Below are 16,319 nucleotides of genomic sequence, written 5' to 3' on the forward strand. Positions count from 1 at the left end.
CTTAAATGAAAATTCAGTTTTTACAAACATTGAATGCCTAGGATGTCCGAGGCACTGAGCTGAGGGGAACAAGAAATAAAATAAATCCCTTGCCTTCATGGAACTTACATTTCAGTGGGGGGAGATAGATGAAAAATAAATCAGGAAAAGATGGGTGGTACTGGTGGGGGTGGAGTTGGAAGGCATTCTATCTTACATGAGGTGGTCAGGGAAGGCCTCTCTGGAGTTTTAAAAAATAGAAACTTAAATAAAATAAATGAGTGGTCAGGGCTTCCTTGGCAAAAGACATGGCAAGAGCAAAGGCCCTGATGTCGGAGGGGCTTGGTGTGTCTGAGGAACAGCAGTCAGTGTGGCTGGAATGGAGTGAGCGGGTGGAATGGCAGTGCGGTCCGAGCAGTGTGATTTAGATTGATGGTGGAAGGAAGGGGTAGGGCTCTCATATGAAAAGAAACGGGAAGCCGTTTCCTGGAGGGATCTGAGCAGAAGAATGTAACCTGACTTACGTTCTAATAGGATCACTCTGGCTACTGTGTGGAGGACAGAACAGATTCCAAGGGGTCAAAGGTGACTGAAAGGAGACCAGTTCAGTGGCACAGCATTAAGGCAGAGTAGGCTAGTTTAGACTAGGGTGATAGCGGTGCAAGTGGTATGTGGTCAGAGTCTAGGTGTATTTTGAAGGAAGAGGCAACAGGATTTTCTGATGGATTAGACATGAATTGTGAGAGAGGAGTGGGACACGAAGACCTGTGGGCAGAACCAACTTAACTAAGGAGCTACCATTGAGTGAGCTTGCTTTAGAATTTCAAGAGCATTATATAAGGTGACCTTAACTAGTTCATTTTGTACTGCAGACCAGGCATTTGATAGAATAAAATCTTCTCCTTCTATTCCTGATATAAGGTATTTCATGATTTTCACCCAGTTTTAATTCTGCAAAACTCACTAGTCAGAGGTCAATTTACGACAATGGAAGTTTTCAGTCAGAAAAGGTTTTATTATAAGAAACAATGCCATCAGATAAAAATGCAAAAACTTGTGCAATTATGGCAAAATGTTTAAAAATATCTACACGTTTGCCCCCAAAGGACTACAGTACTTACTACATACCTGAGCACTGAACATTTAATGCCATTTTAAACTGCTTCATGTAGGGAATCTGATTCCTTGCAGGTCACGTCCACGTTTTCTCATGCACCAATGAAACCAGCTTGATGCTTAAGCATCAACTTTGTAGGATAACAGAAAACAAAGATGGAAAATAAAGAATACAATTTCTACTTTCCTATAACATAGTTATACCACGTCCAGTTTTCAGTGTGTAAAAACTATATAGGAAAGTGCTACATACTTTCTTCAAATGCAAAAACAAAGGTCAAGTGGGACTGGCATCTGTCACCCCATATTTTAATTCTGTAGTACCCACTGGGCCTTTTACTTATATTCTCATCATACTATGCAAATGTACCTTAAATATCTAAACAAAGACCCACGCATATTACTAATCTTAGTTTTCTAGGACCTCTTCTGAAATCATTTGAAAAGTGGCAAAATATCCCAGCTGTATAATTTAAACAAATAGTTCTCCATACAAAATTCAATATATATTCTACTTCCGTAGCAAATTCTAAACCTTGGCTTTGACACGCTGTACTTAGACCACACTCTCAATATAGCAAAAGGATCAACTGTTGCGCAGATCAATAGAATAAATCGACTGCAGAATTAACCACAGTATGCTGTACTCCTATGCATCACACGGGCACATTGTAAATTAACTCAATATTCTAATGTCATGGTTTCAAGTAACACGTTCTTCTAAATAAATACAGGAGATTGTCAAAAAGCGGCAGGAAGTCTTAGATATGCAACAAAGCTTTCAAAAATAAATTACATGAACATCTCTTGTAAAACTTAGCTTTGTTTTTTTCCTCCCTTTGCAATGCAGCACAGTAAAGATGCTTCAAAATGCTCACAGAAATAGCCCCAAACCAGCAGGAAGACAAAGAAAAAATGGGGAGAAAAAACATAGGTGATTAGTTGACAAAGTCGATAAGGAGATTATAGACACACTACCAAGGCCAGCAAGAAGACAGCACGTATCCAGCTTCCCAAGACTAGATTTTAAAATGTGAATTCTCTAAATGCTGTCCACTTTAAATTCGGCTTCAGGAAACGTTCCCTACTTGTAGAGGGCTATGACAAGCAGTTTGGAAAGTTTCTGAAAAACGAGGTATGTGATGCAAAGAGGCAATGTTTTAAATTTGTTTCACAGTATCACATTACCATTTGTGCAAGAGTTTTTAATACAAACCATGCTAGTTTGTTTTAACAGAATCAAAATGTTCCAGTTAAGGACAGACTCTGGGCTATACTTATATCCTTTATTAATTATTCCAGGCAGAGTAAAAAATAAGTTACTGATCCAAATAACTGCCTTATGTATAACACATGAGTTGATTTGTCCTCTGTTAATATTTCTAGCTAACTGTTAGAAATTCATCAGTTAAATATGAAAACTGTTTAGTACCTATAATGCTATGGTTCTATTCACTCACTCTTTTCCTCCTCAATCACCTTCAGCTAGAACAAGGTTTTCAATGCAAAATTATTCATAACTGTTAAGTGCAAAAATTAAAAAAAAATGAGGTTTTATTTGTTATAGGTAACGTAAAAGCCATTAAATGAGACTACTGCAGGAGTTTTATGTTTCTGGAAAACAGAATTTTAAAAATAGGAGTAAAACTTCACATTACGCTCTGTGCAGAAGAGAAATAAGTTACCTTTCATTGTACTGATACTGAATGGACAGGTAGAGGATAGGAAAGGGGGTTAGGCGACAAAATGGCCCATGTTAGTGCAAAATGAGTATAATATTCTTTTCACTATTCTAAGATTGAATCCAGTTAGACCAATAACTGGCCATACCTTGCCATCATGCTAGTAGAGAACCCTGTGAAATCACAAGAGTTCAACAGGTAAAGGACTATGGCCATGAAACTAACATACCAGTTTGAAAGGTAAGCATAGGCTCAGACAATTTAAATCTACCTAACTATACACATGAATTAACTTATACTAGCACCAGCCACCTGTGATTTTGAGCCCTTTTCAGGATTTAAAAAAATGAGACAGTGTTAGCACTTGAAAAAATTGTCAACAGAAAACTGCTACTTTAAAACTTTAGCTTAACTTAAAGCAACATGGGAAATATAAAACAATCAAACTAAAAGCTCTTTCTGAGACTGATCTGGTTTTCCTTCAATCTACTCTAATAACAGAACACATTTAAATCCAGTACACTTGAAAACAGTACACAGATATACATATATTCAGAATGAGGATCTCAGTTAGTGCGTCTCTGTGGTAGAGAGGTCACAGCTAAAGTCCTAGTGATATTGCCTCAGATTTTTACCCGTATTTAAAATAAAAAGTCACATCAAACTATTTTGGATGTCTCTAACCCATAATACCCTAACCACTCTTCTAAGAGTGCATAGTTGTCGATTCATCTGGTATCTCAGTGACTATTCATCACAAAATTCTAGAATGATGTGATTACGTTTATACCAGAAAAAAAAAAATGCTGATAATTGCACTTTGTTACCTTTTGCTTACTGAAATGAAAACATCACAAGGATGAAAAGAAATCCCTCCCTACACTCATCTTTAAGAGTACCCATCTCCATGTATAAACTCTCTCAGCTTTCTTAAATACTGACAGCACTTCTTTTATCATTGAAAGACCAAGTTTCCTCGAGCACAAGGTGCCAGTGAGCTCACTAAGGCCTGCCATTCATTAAAGTACTTTCTGAAGACACTGAGGATAGAGTTTAGCAACAGCACATTCAAAATGCCGGCCAAGGTCCCAGAGCCGATCTGGGGTCTCATACACTTTCATCCATTGGTCAGTGATGTCATCATATTGGTAAAGAGAATTTTTTCTGCTGGTTCTGAAGACATGTTCTTCAACAGTCACTTGAGTAGCTCGAACAAATAAATGGAGTTTATTCTGGAAAAGTACCAGTTTAAGGTATGGGTTTATGGACTCATCACAAGGAAAGTCCTTCTTACGAGTCCATTTATTGAGCTCAATATCATAGGCTTCTACAGTAAACATCCGCTGATGATTTCCACAGGTTCCAGCTATGTAGTAGATAGAGTTCTTGTATACAGCTGCTAAGCCCTGGATTCTAGGCACAGTCATGGGGGTTAAGAAACCCCAGTAGTCTTTCTGAGGCTCATAGAAGAGGAAAAATTCTCCTAAAGAAAGAAAAAGGGGGGGAAAAAAAAAGAAAAAACAATAATATGTACATTTACATGTCTCTTTTTGGTTGTATGCTGAAGACCCAAAAGTATAATTTTCCAAATATTTTACTTTCTAAAACATTTCTTTTATAATCTCCATAGATACATTAAATATTATGGTAGCTTAAAACATCTTCATTCCATGCACAACAGAACATAGTATTAGAGTGAACGTGAATTGGGGTGTTCAAAATGGGGAAGTATGAGGCATTAGTTTGGCTTGATGGCAGTATAACAGTTAAGAGCTTGGTTTCATTTACTCACTCCAATTGGGTATTTCAGAAAATTTATTTGAAGCCAGCTCTAAAATAAAAACATTATTACTAATGGTTAACCAGTAAGATGAAAATATGTATATAGCTTCAATCATGAGTAAGCCACTATAAATTTAAGTGCTAATTATTTAATTAGAAGATGGTACATAGAATTGTTCAGATTTGTGTCTATGGGCCACTAATGTGTTTACTTTAGTGTTGGTGTAATGCAAAGACAAATACTCAAGAGGAGAAAACATGACCTTAAGATGATAGAAAACACGCACATTATTTATAAGAATTGACTATGAGTCAGTTTCAATTCTATTTTGACAATGAAAGGGTGTGCTGAGTCAGAGTGCAATACAAAAAATGTCTAAAAGAATTAAACTAGTGAAGATTTACAAAAGCTTGGTAATTATGACATCTGTATAAAATCCTTGATATGAAAATCTGAATCCTTTATGAACAGATTAAATGATACTCCAGTAGCCACTGACAGTAGAGCATAAGCTTCTGACTATTCATGTCAAGTTTATTTATATAAAGAGGCTTTGTTTAGATTATAAGTACCTACTTCTAGATTGAGCTTCCCCTTGAAAACTGTTCTGAACTAGGTTAACTCCTATCAACAAATATAACTGCCTACTTAATAAAAGTGATGCTGTAATTTCAATTTTTCACAAAAGAGCTTGTTAAAGTCCTAGCTTTTGCCTGCATATTACGTATGCTTATTGACTAACATATAACAGGATTCTTAATAAAGACAGGAATTAACACTTTCTACCATGTACTACCTCTCTAAAAATTTCTTATAAAAAGGGAAGATAATACATTTTAAAAGTTGATTTTTAAAATCTAAAGTCTTCTTAATAAATTAAAACCAGTGGTGGGCAATTAAGAAAACCCTCAGTGCCTCAGATTTCTCTTTTATAAAATACTATCTCAGATTAAACAATGTTCATTCCAGCCCTAAAATTCTATTAATTCATTGTTACTTTGCCTTAGTATTTACATTAATACACAACCTTTACATTCCCTTTGGGAGTCATCTAATTAATTCTATCTCTATCAACTAACTGGTTAGCCAGTAAAACCAAAATATATAAAGAGAGAGCTTCATCATATTGGATGATATAACCTATTCAACCACACTTGATAGATTTTACATCCATTCAGGTACTCCATTTTTTGGCAAGACCAACAAACCTAAATCATGTCCATGCTTCTAGTCAACTAAAATAAGGCACTAGAGAGTACTACTCCCTCTGGAGAATTAACTTTACATTGAAGTTTAAACATATGGGTTTAGGCATTTCTAGGAAATTTTAAGCTGGATAAAGGATTAAAGCAAAGAATATTAAAAAAAAAAAAAAAACAGAATGGGAAACGACCTAAAAAATCACGTGTGTCTACACAGAAGTTGCCCCCTTCTCCTTGTTTTATTTGAGTAGTCAGTGTAAGGAAAACATTTATATATAAGCAGTTAAGAAACACAAAAGAAGAATAAGGATGTTGGTACTGTCAACACTGCATTCAGCATTCAAGCAACTAAAATAAGAATTCAAACACAAGGAAAACATTAGCACAAATCAGAACCTTGAATCAAATATCTTACTTGCTCTTACTAAGTTCCTCTTTCTACTTCTACTAGATCATCTTTGCCAGGGTAATAGTCTTCAATCGTTTAAACAAAAATTTTTAAGCTAAGTATATTATCGTCCCTCTCATAATGTTAACAGTAAGAAAAAGGAGACATCTCAAAGTTTTTCAGTGAAAAAAACTGAAAACAATGTTATGGATGACAGCATCAACTGCAGTGAAATTAAAATCTTGAAGACTATAATTGAAAACTCTTTGTAATTAAGTTTCATAACCTTTGCGATCGTAAGGCTTATACAAAATTCTTTGGCAACTGAATAGTACAACTGCAGTTGATGCTTTGTTCTTTTTTCTCTTTTAAACTAATCCAGTAAGTTCCATAAGAAAAGTAGTTGCTACATTTCTTGATTATATATTACTGAAGAGCAAAAATGTCATGTATCAAACTTGCTTTCTTGTTTGAAGTCTTAAAAATGGCTCTGAAAGAGTTTTTCCCAGATCCTGAACTATTATTTATGAAAAAATATTTTCAAAAATACTTATTCCGCATGATGTCCAAACACAGTAAGAACATAAAACACAGGATCATTTTAGGAACCTGCCTTTTCTGATTGAAAAGTTTATTTTCTTTACTGGTCCTTTAAAGAACAGACTGGTCCAACAAATAGTTTATGATAAGAAAGCCAGAGGCATTCCTCAATGAACAGAAACAACTTATGTTTTACTATGAGTGGGTGAACCACAATTTGACCTGTTACCCTTTCATGAAGAACTAAATCACTTAGGCACCTACCCTGTAAAACATAGATCTTCTCTTTGTACTCCACAGCATTATGAAACTCCATAGCAACAGGCATGGCACAAACGGTCGTCCAGCAATTCTCTCTGCTGTCGTAGCACTCCACAGATTTTAGTGAGTTTCTCCCATCGCCTTCATAAACTCGCCCTCCGATTGCATACATCTTACCACAGCAATACACCAGTTTGCAGCCTATTCTGGCTCGAAGCAAGGACGGTTTGGATAGCCACCTATTAGTGGAATGGTCATACATCCAGAAATCATTTTCTGCCTTGTGGTCGATGGAGACCTCACTGCTGCTTGGCCTGTACCCTCCTGCTATGTAAATATCATTATCTGGTGATACGAGAATCCCAACTTCTCTTAGATCATTTGGTGGTTTGCATAGTTTGAACACTCTTCCTGTGAATATATCTAGACAAGGCACTGTTTGCTTCTTTCCTGAGTGTTTGTGGGCAGCATCAAAACATATGATCATTTCCGATGCAGTCATTCCAAGTCTCTGTGTACAGCCATTGGTACTGGATGGTCCCTTTTCCACATAGCTTTTGGCTATAGCCTGTGCAAATTGAGGTGGAATTTTCTCTATAAAGGTGTCTTCCATCAGAGGAAAACGTATGCATTTGGCAAAAATTTCTGGAAGGTGCACTTCTCTTTCATTCTGTTCATGTTCAAACCACCTTACAATGCTCTCATAAACATGCTCCTCCCGGTCTACGTTTAAGTCGTCACTGTCTAGGATACTTATCAGTTGGTCTTTCGTCAACTGAAGAAACTCTTGTTCTTTGGTGACACACAGGAACTTTTTACGAATGTATTCTTTAGATCGATCTCCGAGTTCCTGATGACCATAATGATCAGCAAAGATGAAGACTCCAATAGAATTCTGTGGGTCCAAATGACTGATCATGTACTTAGCACATTGGTCCTGGATGGAGGGAATCTGGAAGATGCTAGCTGCAGTGAACAAGGCTTGAACATTGGCCTCTGTCAGAACAACTCTGGAGGTATAGGCATAGTTCAACACTAAATCCATCGACTCAGCTTCAACACCGACGATTCGAACTTCTTTTTGAGTGCTTTCTGTAAGGCCGCTAGTGAACATGGATCTAGGAAGGAAAGAGTGGTGAATTTATGTGTGCTATAAATAAAAATTATTGTGGCAAATTTTTAAAAACATAAAGTTACCACAAAGACAACATTTTGAAACTGTAAAATATTTCCTAATGTGTTTCCCGATATCCTAAATATCAGGAAAGCGGATAAAAGTTGATCATCTAGCAGAAGAATTTGGTCTGGCTAATCTTAAAAAACCCTATTCTCAGGACCAGTCAGTCCACTTTGTGCCAACTCTGAGAAAAGGAGAGTATACCTAATTAAAGCACACCAGAAGGTGGCATGGAATATTCCAGGACATCTTATTTCCCTTGGAGCCCAGTCGAGGCTTCTGGTCAAGATGCCTTAGGGACTTGAGATCGTCAATCACCAGGTCAGTCAGAAAGTTTAAGAATACCCATAGAGTATCAATGGGACACATTAGCATATAGATACTGTCTAATAAAACGTCTCATGACCCAGTGGAAATTTACAAGGCAACCTGTGCTCAAAACATATCTTTAAAAATTTCAACTTAGAAAAACAAGATGTCCTTCAGAAGTTCATATTTTCTATCTACTCTATCTACTTCTATGTACTTTTAAAATAATTATCCTTTGAATGCTTCCTTAATGATTATAGAGAATATAAAGAACATCAATTCACTTATCCTTGGATATTTTGAAAACTTTTGCTTGACTCAAAGTTACCATATTTTTACCTATATATATTTGTATATAAATAAAGATTACAGTAGGGTTAATATAATACCTACTTCTAAAGAGAGTTTAAGAATTAACTGATTCTTTGGAGAAGATAATGGTTTTCAAAATTCCAAACTTTTGTCTTTGAGACCAAGCTTTTTTCTTTTCTTTTTTTTCTTTTAAATTATCTGTGTATTTATGGTACTTTCTTGGCCAAAACATTAAGTAGCCAAAAACCTGGCTCTTTATTTAAAGTCCTAGTCGTTTATAAACATCATTTGCCTTTCTTTTCCCTCCTTTAAGGTTTCTTTCTAGGCGGTTCTTAAAATTAAATAAAAAAATAAAATCAAAAGGTCTTTTAAAATCCTCTTGAGAAAAGGACTGTGTGCCCTAGGATGCTTAATAGATGTCTGTTGAAGACATCGACCTAACACTGCTGATAAACTCCATTATTCAGATCCAGACCCCTCCTATTTTATTTTTAAGTGTGATGTTATGAAAACAATATCCTTGAATGGGAAGATTTCCAGTCACTTTTAAAGTTTTCATCAGAAACATGAAATTAATTCAAAAATGCAATATGGAATATTGGAGGTATACAAGGGTACCTGGACCCAGCTTGTTGCCTGGGCTAACCGTCCTTTGAGTCCTATTTTTACTTCTACTATGTAAATTTTAAGTGTAATATCATGCAGACTTTTTTTTCTTAAATGACTAGAAACTAGATGTACCATTGTATGAGCTTGTTTTCAATTCAGGTGCTGAAAAACTCAGTTATACAGCTCCCAATTAAAAAGAAAAATAAAGCCCTTCATCAGGCAAAGATTAACTCCCAAAGGAGAACATTACCACATAGCCCTTTATCATGGGAGCTACTACTGACTTGAATAAGCTGGTCTCACACACAGGAGCAGCGTGACACTCAAGTTCTCCTCTGTTCTAATAGGTTCTTTATGTAAACTCGATATGAAGTGGGAGTACTTCCCCACACAAAACCCTGAGCAGCAAAAAGTTTCTATTAATCATACGAATTTTACTTCTGACAAGTCACTGGGAGCAGGAAACAGCCAGGCCAGATTTCAAGCTATTCTATTCTTCCACCAGTGATGCAAGACTTAGAAACTATTAAGTATGACTTTCTACAACTCACATAAGGAGCAACAATGGTACCAAGAAAGTTCTGTACAAACAGCTCTAGCAAGAGAGAAGAACCTAATCCTTAAGTCTTCTAGCCAAATATCTTCATTTGAATTCACATATCTTATGCTTAGAAAGTTTTTCAAGCATTTCCTTAACTGCTTGGAAATTAAGGAAATCTACTGTAGCATACATCCTTCCAAGTGATTTGTCAGGTCTTCAAAACTTAATTTTAAGTAAGTATGATCGTTAAATGATATAAGCCAGAATATAGAACTACAGTGAGATATAGACATCTTCACTTTATTTCTTTTTACTATTCAAATCTAATATACAATGAACACTTCTGTATATTAAACTTTAAAGAGAACCCACCCTTGTTCCTTAAAAGTCATACAGTGACTAAGAAGCCTGGCTCTGGAATCAAACCCAGCCTCTGCCACTTACTAGTTAGGTAGATGATTTAGGCAGGTCACTTAACCTCCTTGAGCCTCAGTTTTTTCACATGTAAAATGGGAATAACAACTAGGTAGAGACAGGATTGTAAAGATTACATAAAGTAATGTATGTAGAGTGAGCCTTGCCCAGAGCTTGATAAGCAGTAATTGTGACAAATATTTAAACACATAAATGACCTAACCATATCTAATGGATGGCCTAGATAAATGAATCTCCCCAGCAGTTTCCATTAGAGGCCCAACTTCATACCTTCTGTGTATACCAGTTTCTTCTTTTTTCTTTCCAGCTCACTGCCTCATTATGGTTAATACTTAATAGTCCAATGACCTACCCTACGTAAGTCTAAATGGTTACATCACAAGCAGCAAACTGAAGTGACTATATTTAACACAGTATTCTGAGAAAGAGGAACCAGAAACCAGTGTCTGGAACACTACACTGCTATATGCCCTATAAAGGTTGAGAAAATTATTTCACAATCATTTCATGCACCATTTTTGAATACAGAAAGGCTTAACGTGAGCACTTAAACAAAAGGAGAAGTTAAACTCAAACAGGAAACTGCCTTTATCACTGATCTTAGAGTATGAAATTATTTTTTAGACCCAAGTTTTGAAATTTTACCTTACAAAGTTTTATGATGTATAAAGATGAATCTAAATGAAAATGAAAATTTAGCTTAAAAATACTTCCGGGGCTTCCCTGGTGGCACAGTGGTTGAGAGTCCACCTGCCGATGCAGGGGACACAGGTTTGTGCCCCGGTCCGGGAGGATCCCGTGTGCCGCGGAGCGGCTGGGCCCGTGAACCATGGCCGCTGGGCCTGCGTGTCCGGAGCCTGTGCTCCGCGGCGGGAGAGGCCACAGCAGTGAGAGGCCCGCGTACCGAAAAAGAAAAAAAAAACTTCCGGAAAAGAAAAAAAAAAAAACTTCCGGAAATCTTAAAAAATAATCACTAGTCTGGGGCCTAAGACACAAAGAAACTGTATTTCATTCATTTTCACTTCACTGCTCTTATCACCTGGGCATTAAAACAATCCATTAAGTGGGTAATTTGTTTTAAACTCTAAAAGAGTTAATGTGCACGAAAGAAATCCTGGATAAATTTTTGGAACAAATGTCAGATTAGCACTGTCCAATCAAACTTTCAGTAATGGAAAGGTTCTGTATCTGGGCTGTACAGTGTGGCCGCCACTACCTACAGGTGGCTCCTGAGCACCTTAAATGTGGTTAGTGTACGTGAGGAAGTGAATTTTTAATTTAATTTAATTTTAGGTAACTGAAGTTTAAACAGCCACGTGCGGCTAGTGGCTGCCATATTGGGCAGTGCAATTTTAGATTTTCTGAAACATACAAACAAAAGCATGTTCACTAACTTAAAAACCAACCACCTGAATTCTAGAAGAATTTGTCAAATAAAAAAAGGGGCGGGGTGCGCTTAATAAAATAGGGCATGTTATTTATTCTCAGGAAACAAATGCATTGGTTTCATCTCATTCTTGCATCTCAGTCTAAAAATCAAGTGGGCAATACTGAGGGAGAAAGGGAACTTGGTGAGGATATCAATAGAGGTTTCCACCATCGTCATACCTGAAGTAAGGGCTGATTGCAGCAAGAACGTTTCTATGACAGGAAAATGTTTTCCCGTGATCCACTTCCACTACAATGTCTGTCAGCTGTCCTTCATCGTACATTGTTTTGAGTTGCTTTAGAATACTGCAAGCATGGAAGGGGTCCATGGCATCGTTGGCTGTGTCTGAAGATGGAATCCCATTCGGTGTTGGGGAAGACTTACTTAAATCTAGGAGGAGAAAAATCGTACAACCACAAGAAGTTCGGAGCCAGTTTCGGCGTCGCGGGTTTTATTTTTTGTTTTTTGGTTTGGGTTTTTTTTTTTTTTCTTGGTGTGTGTGGGATGGGGCGAGGAGTTGTTTGTTTCTTCGCTTGGCTTGTTTTTTCCCCGCTACAGAAATGCATATATGTACACAGACACCCCCAGTGGGACCGCGAGGTAGGATCTGGGAAAGAGCGAGCTGCGATGCAAGTTCACACACCAGCCTGCTCCTCTGGGAGCCCGGCGAGCCCGAAGCCCCGTGCTCGCAGAGGGACCGCGCGGGCAAAACAGGCGAGGTGTCTGCGGCGACTCCGCCGACAGCCAGAACGTCCCAGCTGAGAGCGAAGAGCAGGAGCCTCACGAGGGAAGCTCGATGGATGGCGGCCGCCAGTGCCCCCTCAACCGCCTTGCGAACAGGTCGGAGCGGCGGCCGGTACCCGGCCTCCCCATCCCTGTCCGGCCGGACCGCCCACCTCCCTCCGCGCCATTCATCCTCCCTCCCCTCATCCCTGTCCACCTCTCCATCCTTCGCTCCGGCTCCTCATCGCCACCGCCTCAGCTCGCAGCCTGAGCCTCGTCCCCGGCCCACCTCCCCTCCACACCTCCCAAGCCACCACACGACCCACCTGCCGACGCGGCCATTTCTCGACGGGGCCCGGGCTCCAGCTATTTAAAGAGGAAATGTCATTTCGCTTCTCTCTCTCCCGGGTTCCGGCTCTTCTAAGCCGCCCCTAACCAATGGGGTGGCCCATGCATCCGGCTCCGCCCCCAAGCTCCGAACTCCGGGCGCCGATTGGCCATGAGGAGCGCACAGGTGAGTCGGGAAATGTAGTTTTATTGCCCCCGCTCCCGCGTGGTCCGGGTAGGGCGGAGGCCCAAGCTGGGGATTCCTATTGGCTGGTCCGGGCGGAGGCGGAGCGCAGGGAGCCCGCCAGCCTGTGTCTGTGGGGCGCGCAGTGCCTGCCGGGAGAGGTAGTCTTCTGGCTGAGGAGAGCTGTCATTCTGAGAGGCTGGGGTAGGGGAAGCTCTTGAAGTGCAAATTTCCCCATTTTAGGCCTCTCTCCAGGCCCCCGGATCTTTTTTTTTTTTTTCCACCTTGTTCTTCGTTTCCTAAATCTCCTGCCAATGACTAGCTTCCGGTATGAAAGCGGGGGTCCGAGTGAGGGCTGTGAAACCAAAAAAATTTGGAAATGGACAAGAAGGCTGTTGTCCAAAAATGCGAAGGAAATCTGACACCCCACCCCGAAGAAAAATATCAGGAGGCCGAAAAGCAAGCCATCTCTGATGAATCACCTGTGACACCCAATTGAAATAGCATCGCCTTGGCCGAGTGCTCCGGTTGCCACAGATAAACTTGGTCTGGTTACACGGCTACTCAGGATCGTTAACTCCCACTCAATGCCTTGCTTTTCTCGAGCACCCAGGGAACACCTGTTCCACTTTTAAGAGTACAAGAACATTATAAAGGGATTCAGACGCTTTCCTTTTTGCTCCTGGTAAATGGAGTGGTTAAGATACTATGTAGACTGGGATTTCCTTTGACGAAATACTGGAAAGTGCCCTAAGTCTGGAGCCAGGGACAATTATTGAATCCCTAGCTCTTTACTTCTTAATGTGGATAAGACCCTTAGATAAGACCCTTTAATTCTTGGACACTTAGCTCCTTCACCTGTAGTGTGTGAATAATAATTCCTATTCTATCTGCCTCATAGGCTGCAAGCCTTTTGAAAGAAAGAAGAAATTTTACTGTTGACGTGTTTTGATTTTCTTGTCTCGTGTTTGCAGCATGTAACAGGGTGGCTGGCGCATTATAGATACTTAATATTTTAAAAATAAATGTAAGACACAAATGAGCTAACATTGGAAATGCTATTTCTAAATGTTTGAAATGTAAGGAAGTCTTATCAGTGAATAGGAAGGAATTTTTATTAGAGATATAGTTAGCCAATGAGCATAGCTTTTCTAACCCTGAAAAGATCAAACAACTGAATTTCCTGATGAAGGATCTTGGGATTTGTGATTGTGAAACAGAGAGAATGGTGAAAAACAATTCAATTCTGTCTGCTAGGTCTGCTGAATAATTTAGATCTCAAAAGTATTATAACTCTGTGCAAGTTAACAAGAATTGGTGTTTCCTCGGGGCTGGGATATGTGGACATTGGTATGGACTTATAAATTCATGTTATGAAAACCCTATCTGCACAGTTCTGCATGGATGAAATTGATTTTAACTTTTGTTACTCAGAACTTTAAATTTCCATTTTTTATGAGCCAAACACTGTTGCTTTCTACCTTATGGAAATATTGGGAGTTTCACTCACAATATTCATGGTATTAAGAAAAAAAATGGCATCAATCCTTATGGTTGCCAGATCTTAGCAAATAAAAACACAGGACACACAATACTAGGGACATACTTAGAGTAAAATATCACTTGTTATTTGAACCAAATTTAATTGGGTGTTCTATATTTTACCTGGCAACCTTTTCAAGCCTGTTAAAATACGGGTTTTATTGTTTGTGTTTTGTTTTTGGTAGCCACCTGTCTAAGACTTAAGAAATTTGGCCAATTTTCTTTTTCATTTAATTCTCACCTAATTAACAAATAGACTTGGCAATCTTGTTTAGTTTTTTTTCTTTTTAAGTTTTCTGATTCTTTGATCCCCCAGAATTTCTGAATTTGGAGGTGGGCGGAATACAAAGAACAAAAGCCAATTTAAATATAAACAGGGGAGAAATGAAGATTTATAATTACAAGGGTGCCATTTATATGACACTGTAAACAGACTCCATTCTTCTAGGCAAATGACATTACATGGTAAAGATTCCGTCATCATTACAAATACGCTTTTTGAAAATACAGAGTAAGTGAGAAGATGTAAAAATTGAGCCAATGGTCCCACAATATTCATTCTCAATGATTTATAAGACTACAAAGGAGATTTTATTTCAGGGTTGATACTAAACAGCCAAAGACTACAGCTTGTTTTCAGATAGTTCTAATTTGAAATTTAGTAAGAACTCACTGCTAATCTAGAAAGGCAGCAGCAAGAGTAAACCAGTTTTCTTCTTTATGTATTAAGTACTATATTGTCCTCTGAAGCACTCTTCTCAAATAGTTACAGTTTAAAGTAAATTTTAGTAAGGATGAAAATTGAAAAAGCAAACCAGAATAGTTGAAGGACCCATATTTAGTTCAAAGTAGACATTTAGAGCTTTATTATTTTAATGTTTCTTACCTAGGAAGCAGAGGCAAAGAAGATTGCTATAACCATGGTTGTTTGAGAGTAGAAAAGTCTTCACATTTAAATTCTAAAAAGATGAAGGGTATGAAATGAAAGCAGCAAATTTGGAAAATGAGAAAAATGCACAGTTGCTTTGGTTTTTTTCTGCCTTCACTTTAAGAGAACCACTTTAGCAATTATCAGCTGAGCCCAGGCTCCTGTTGATAATAATACCACACAACACAAGAATGATAGCAACTCTGATGAAGGAAGTGTAAAAGAAAATAGGAATTCACTTCTGCAAATCTATTCTGCAGTTTTCCAATTTCCCTGTTCAGTATGGCTTCAGGCTGTGAAATTGACCAGAGCTACATAAAATGAAAGTAAAGAGAAAATACCGGTGACTCTTAACACTTTAGCAAATGACATCCTTATGGTATATTTATTCTTTTCAGGCTACAGCTACAGCAAAATATGACATTTTTCCTTGCTAAAGACTTTTGTGTTGGCTGAATTAATGCCTGCTGTACAGCAACAGAAATGATTATTTGAATATAAATTTGATATAATACTATATATTGAAAAAGGATTTTAGGGGGTAATTTCTAGAACCTTATATATTGTATATGATTTAGTTTCTTTGGAATACAAAACTCTAAATAGATACTAACATTCAGGTTTACTGATTAAACATTACTGGCCTTGGTTGTATTTTAATTTTTATTCCCTCTAAGGTGATGTGAGGATTCAACATGGTAATAACTAGAAGATTGCATTTTGTGAATCACCGAATATAATCATACTGGAGGATGTTAAAACACATTAATTTGTCTTTTAAGTATTTGAAATTTAGCATATATGTGAAAAAAAAAGAAACTGTAAAATTTGCAGCAGGGATATTCAATTTAT

The 16,319-nt window shown here is 38.0% G+C and overlaps 1 protein-coding gene and 1 long non-coding RNA gene across 4 annotated transcripts in view; one reads left to right on the forward strand and one right to left on the reverse strand.

The window, feature by feature from the left end:
* Positions 1-973: 973 nt before the first annotated feature.
* On the reverse strand, positions 974-12,899 carry KBTBD8 (kelch repeat and BTB domain containing 8). The gene is made up of 4 exons (XM_004268000.3): positions 12,813-12,899; positions 11,943-12,153; positions 6,955-8,069; positions 974-4,260 (listed from the first exon to the last, which is right to left on the reverse strand). Exons 1-4 carry the CDS (start codon positions 12,826-12,828, stop codon positions 3,797-3,799), a joined length of 1,806 nt encoding a protein of 601 aa, XP_004268048.1. The 5' UTR covers positions 12,829-12,899; the 3' UTR covers positions 974-3,796.
* Positions 12,152-16,319, forward strand: part of LOC117200707 (uncharacterized) — a 55,827-nt gene continuing 51,659 nt past the window's right edge. For all 3 annotated transcript variants that reach the window (XR_007479661.1, XR_007479662.1, XR_004482366.2), the window contains exon 1: positions 12,152-13,000. This is a non-coding gene — a long non-coding RNA (uncharacterized LOC117200707). The remainder of the gene's footprint in view (positions 13,001-16,319) is intronic.

The sequence above is a fragment of the Orcinus orca genome, chromosome 10, assembly GCF_937001465.1.
Source record: "Orcinus orca chromosome 10, mOrcOrc1.1, whole genome shotgun sequence".
Classification (NCBI taxonomy): Eukaryota; Metazoa; Chordata; class Mammalia; order Artiodactyla; family Delphinidae; genus Orcinus; species Orcinus orca.

What these genes read in the sequence shown, in the direction of transcription:
- KBTBD8 (XM_004268000.3), bottom strand. An exon ending in GCAATCAGCCCTTACTTCAG is followed by an intron (nt 8,070 to 11,942) that starts GTATGACGATGG and finishes TTTCCTTCCTAG; the next exon opens with ATCCATGTTCACTAGCGGCC. An exon ending in GAAGATCTATGTTTTACAGG is followed by an intron (nt 4,261 to 6,954) that starts GTAGGTGCCTAA and finishes TTCTTTCTTTAG; the next exon opens with GAGAATTTTTCCTCTTCTAT.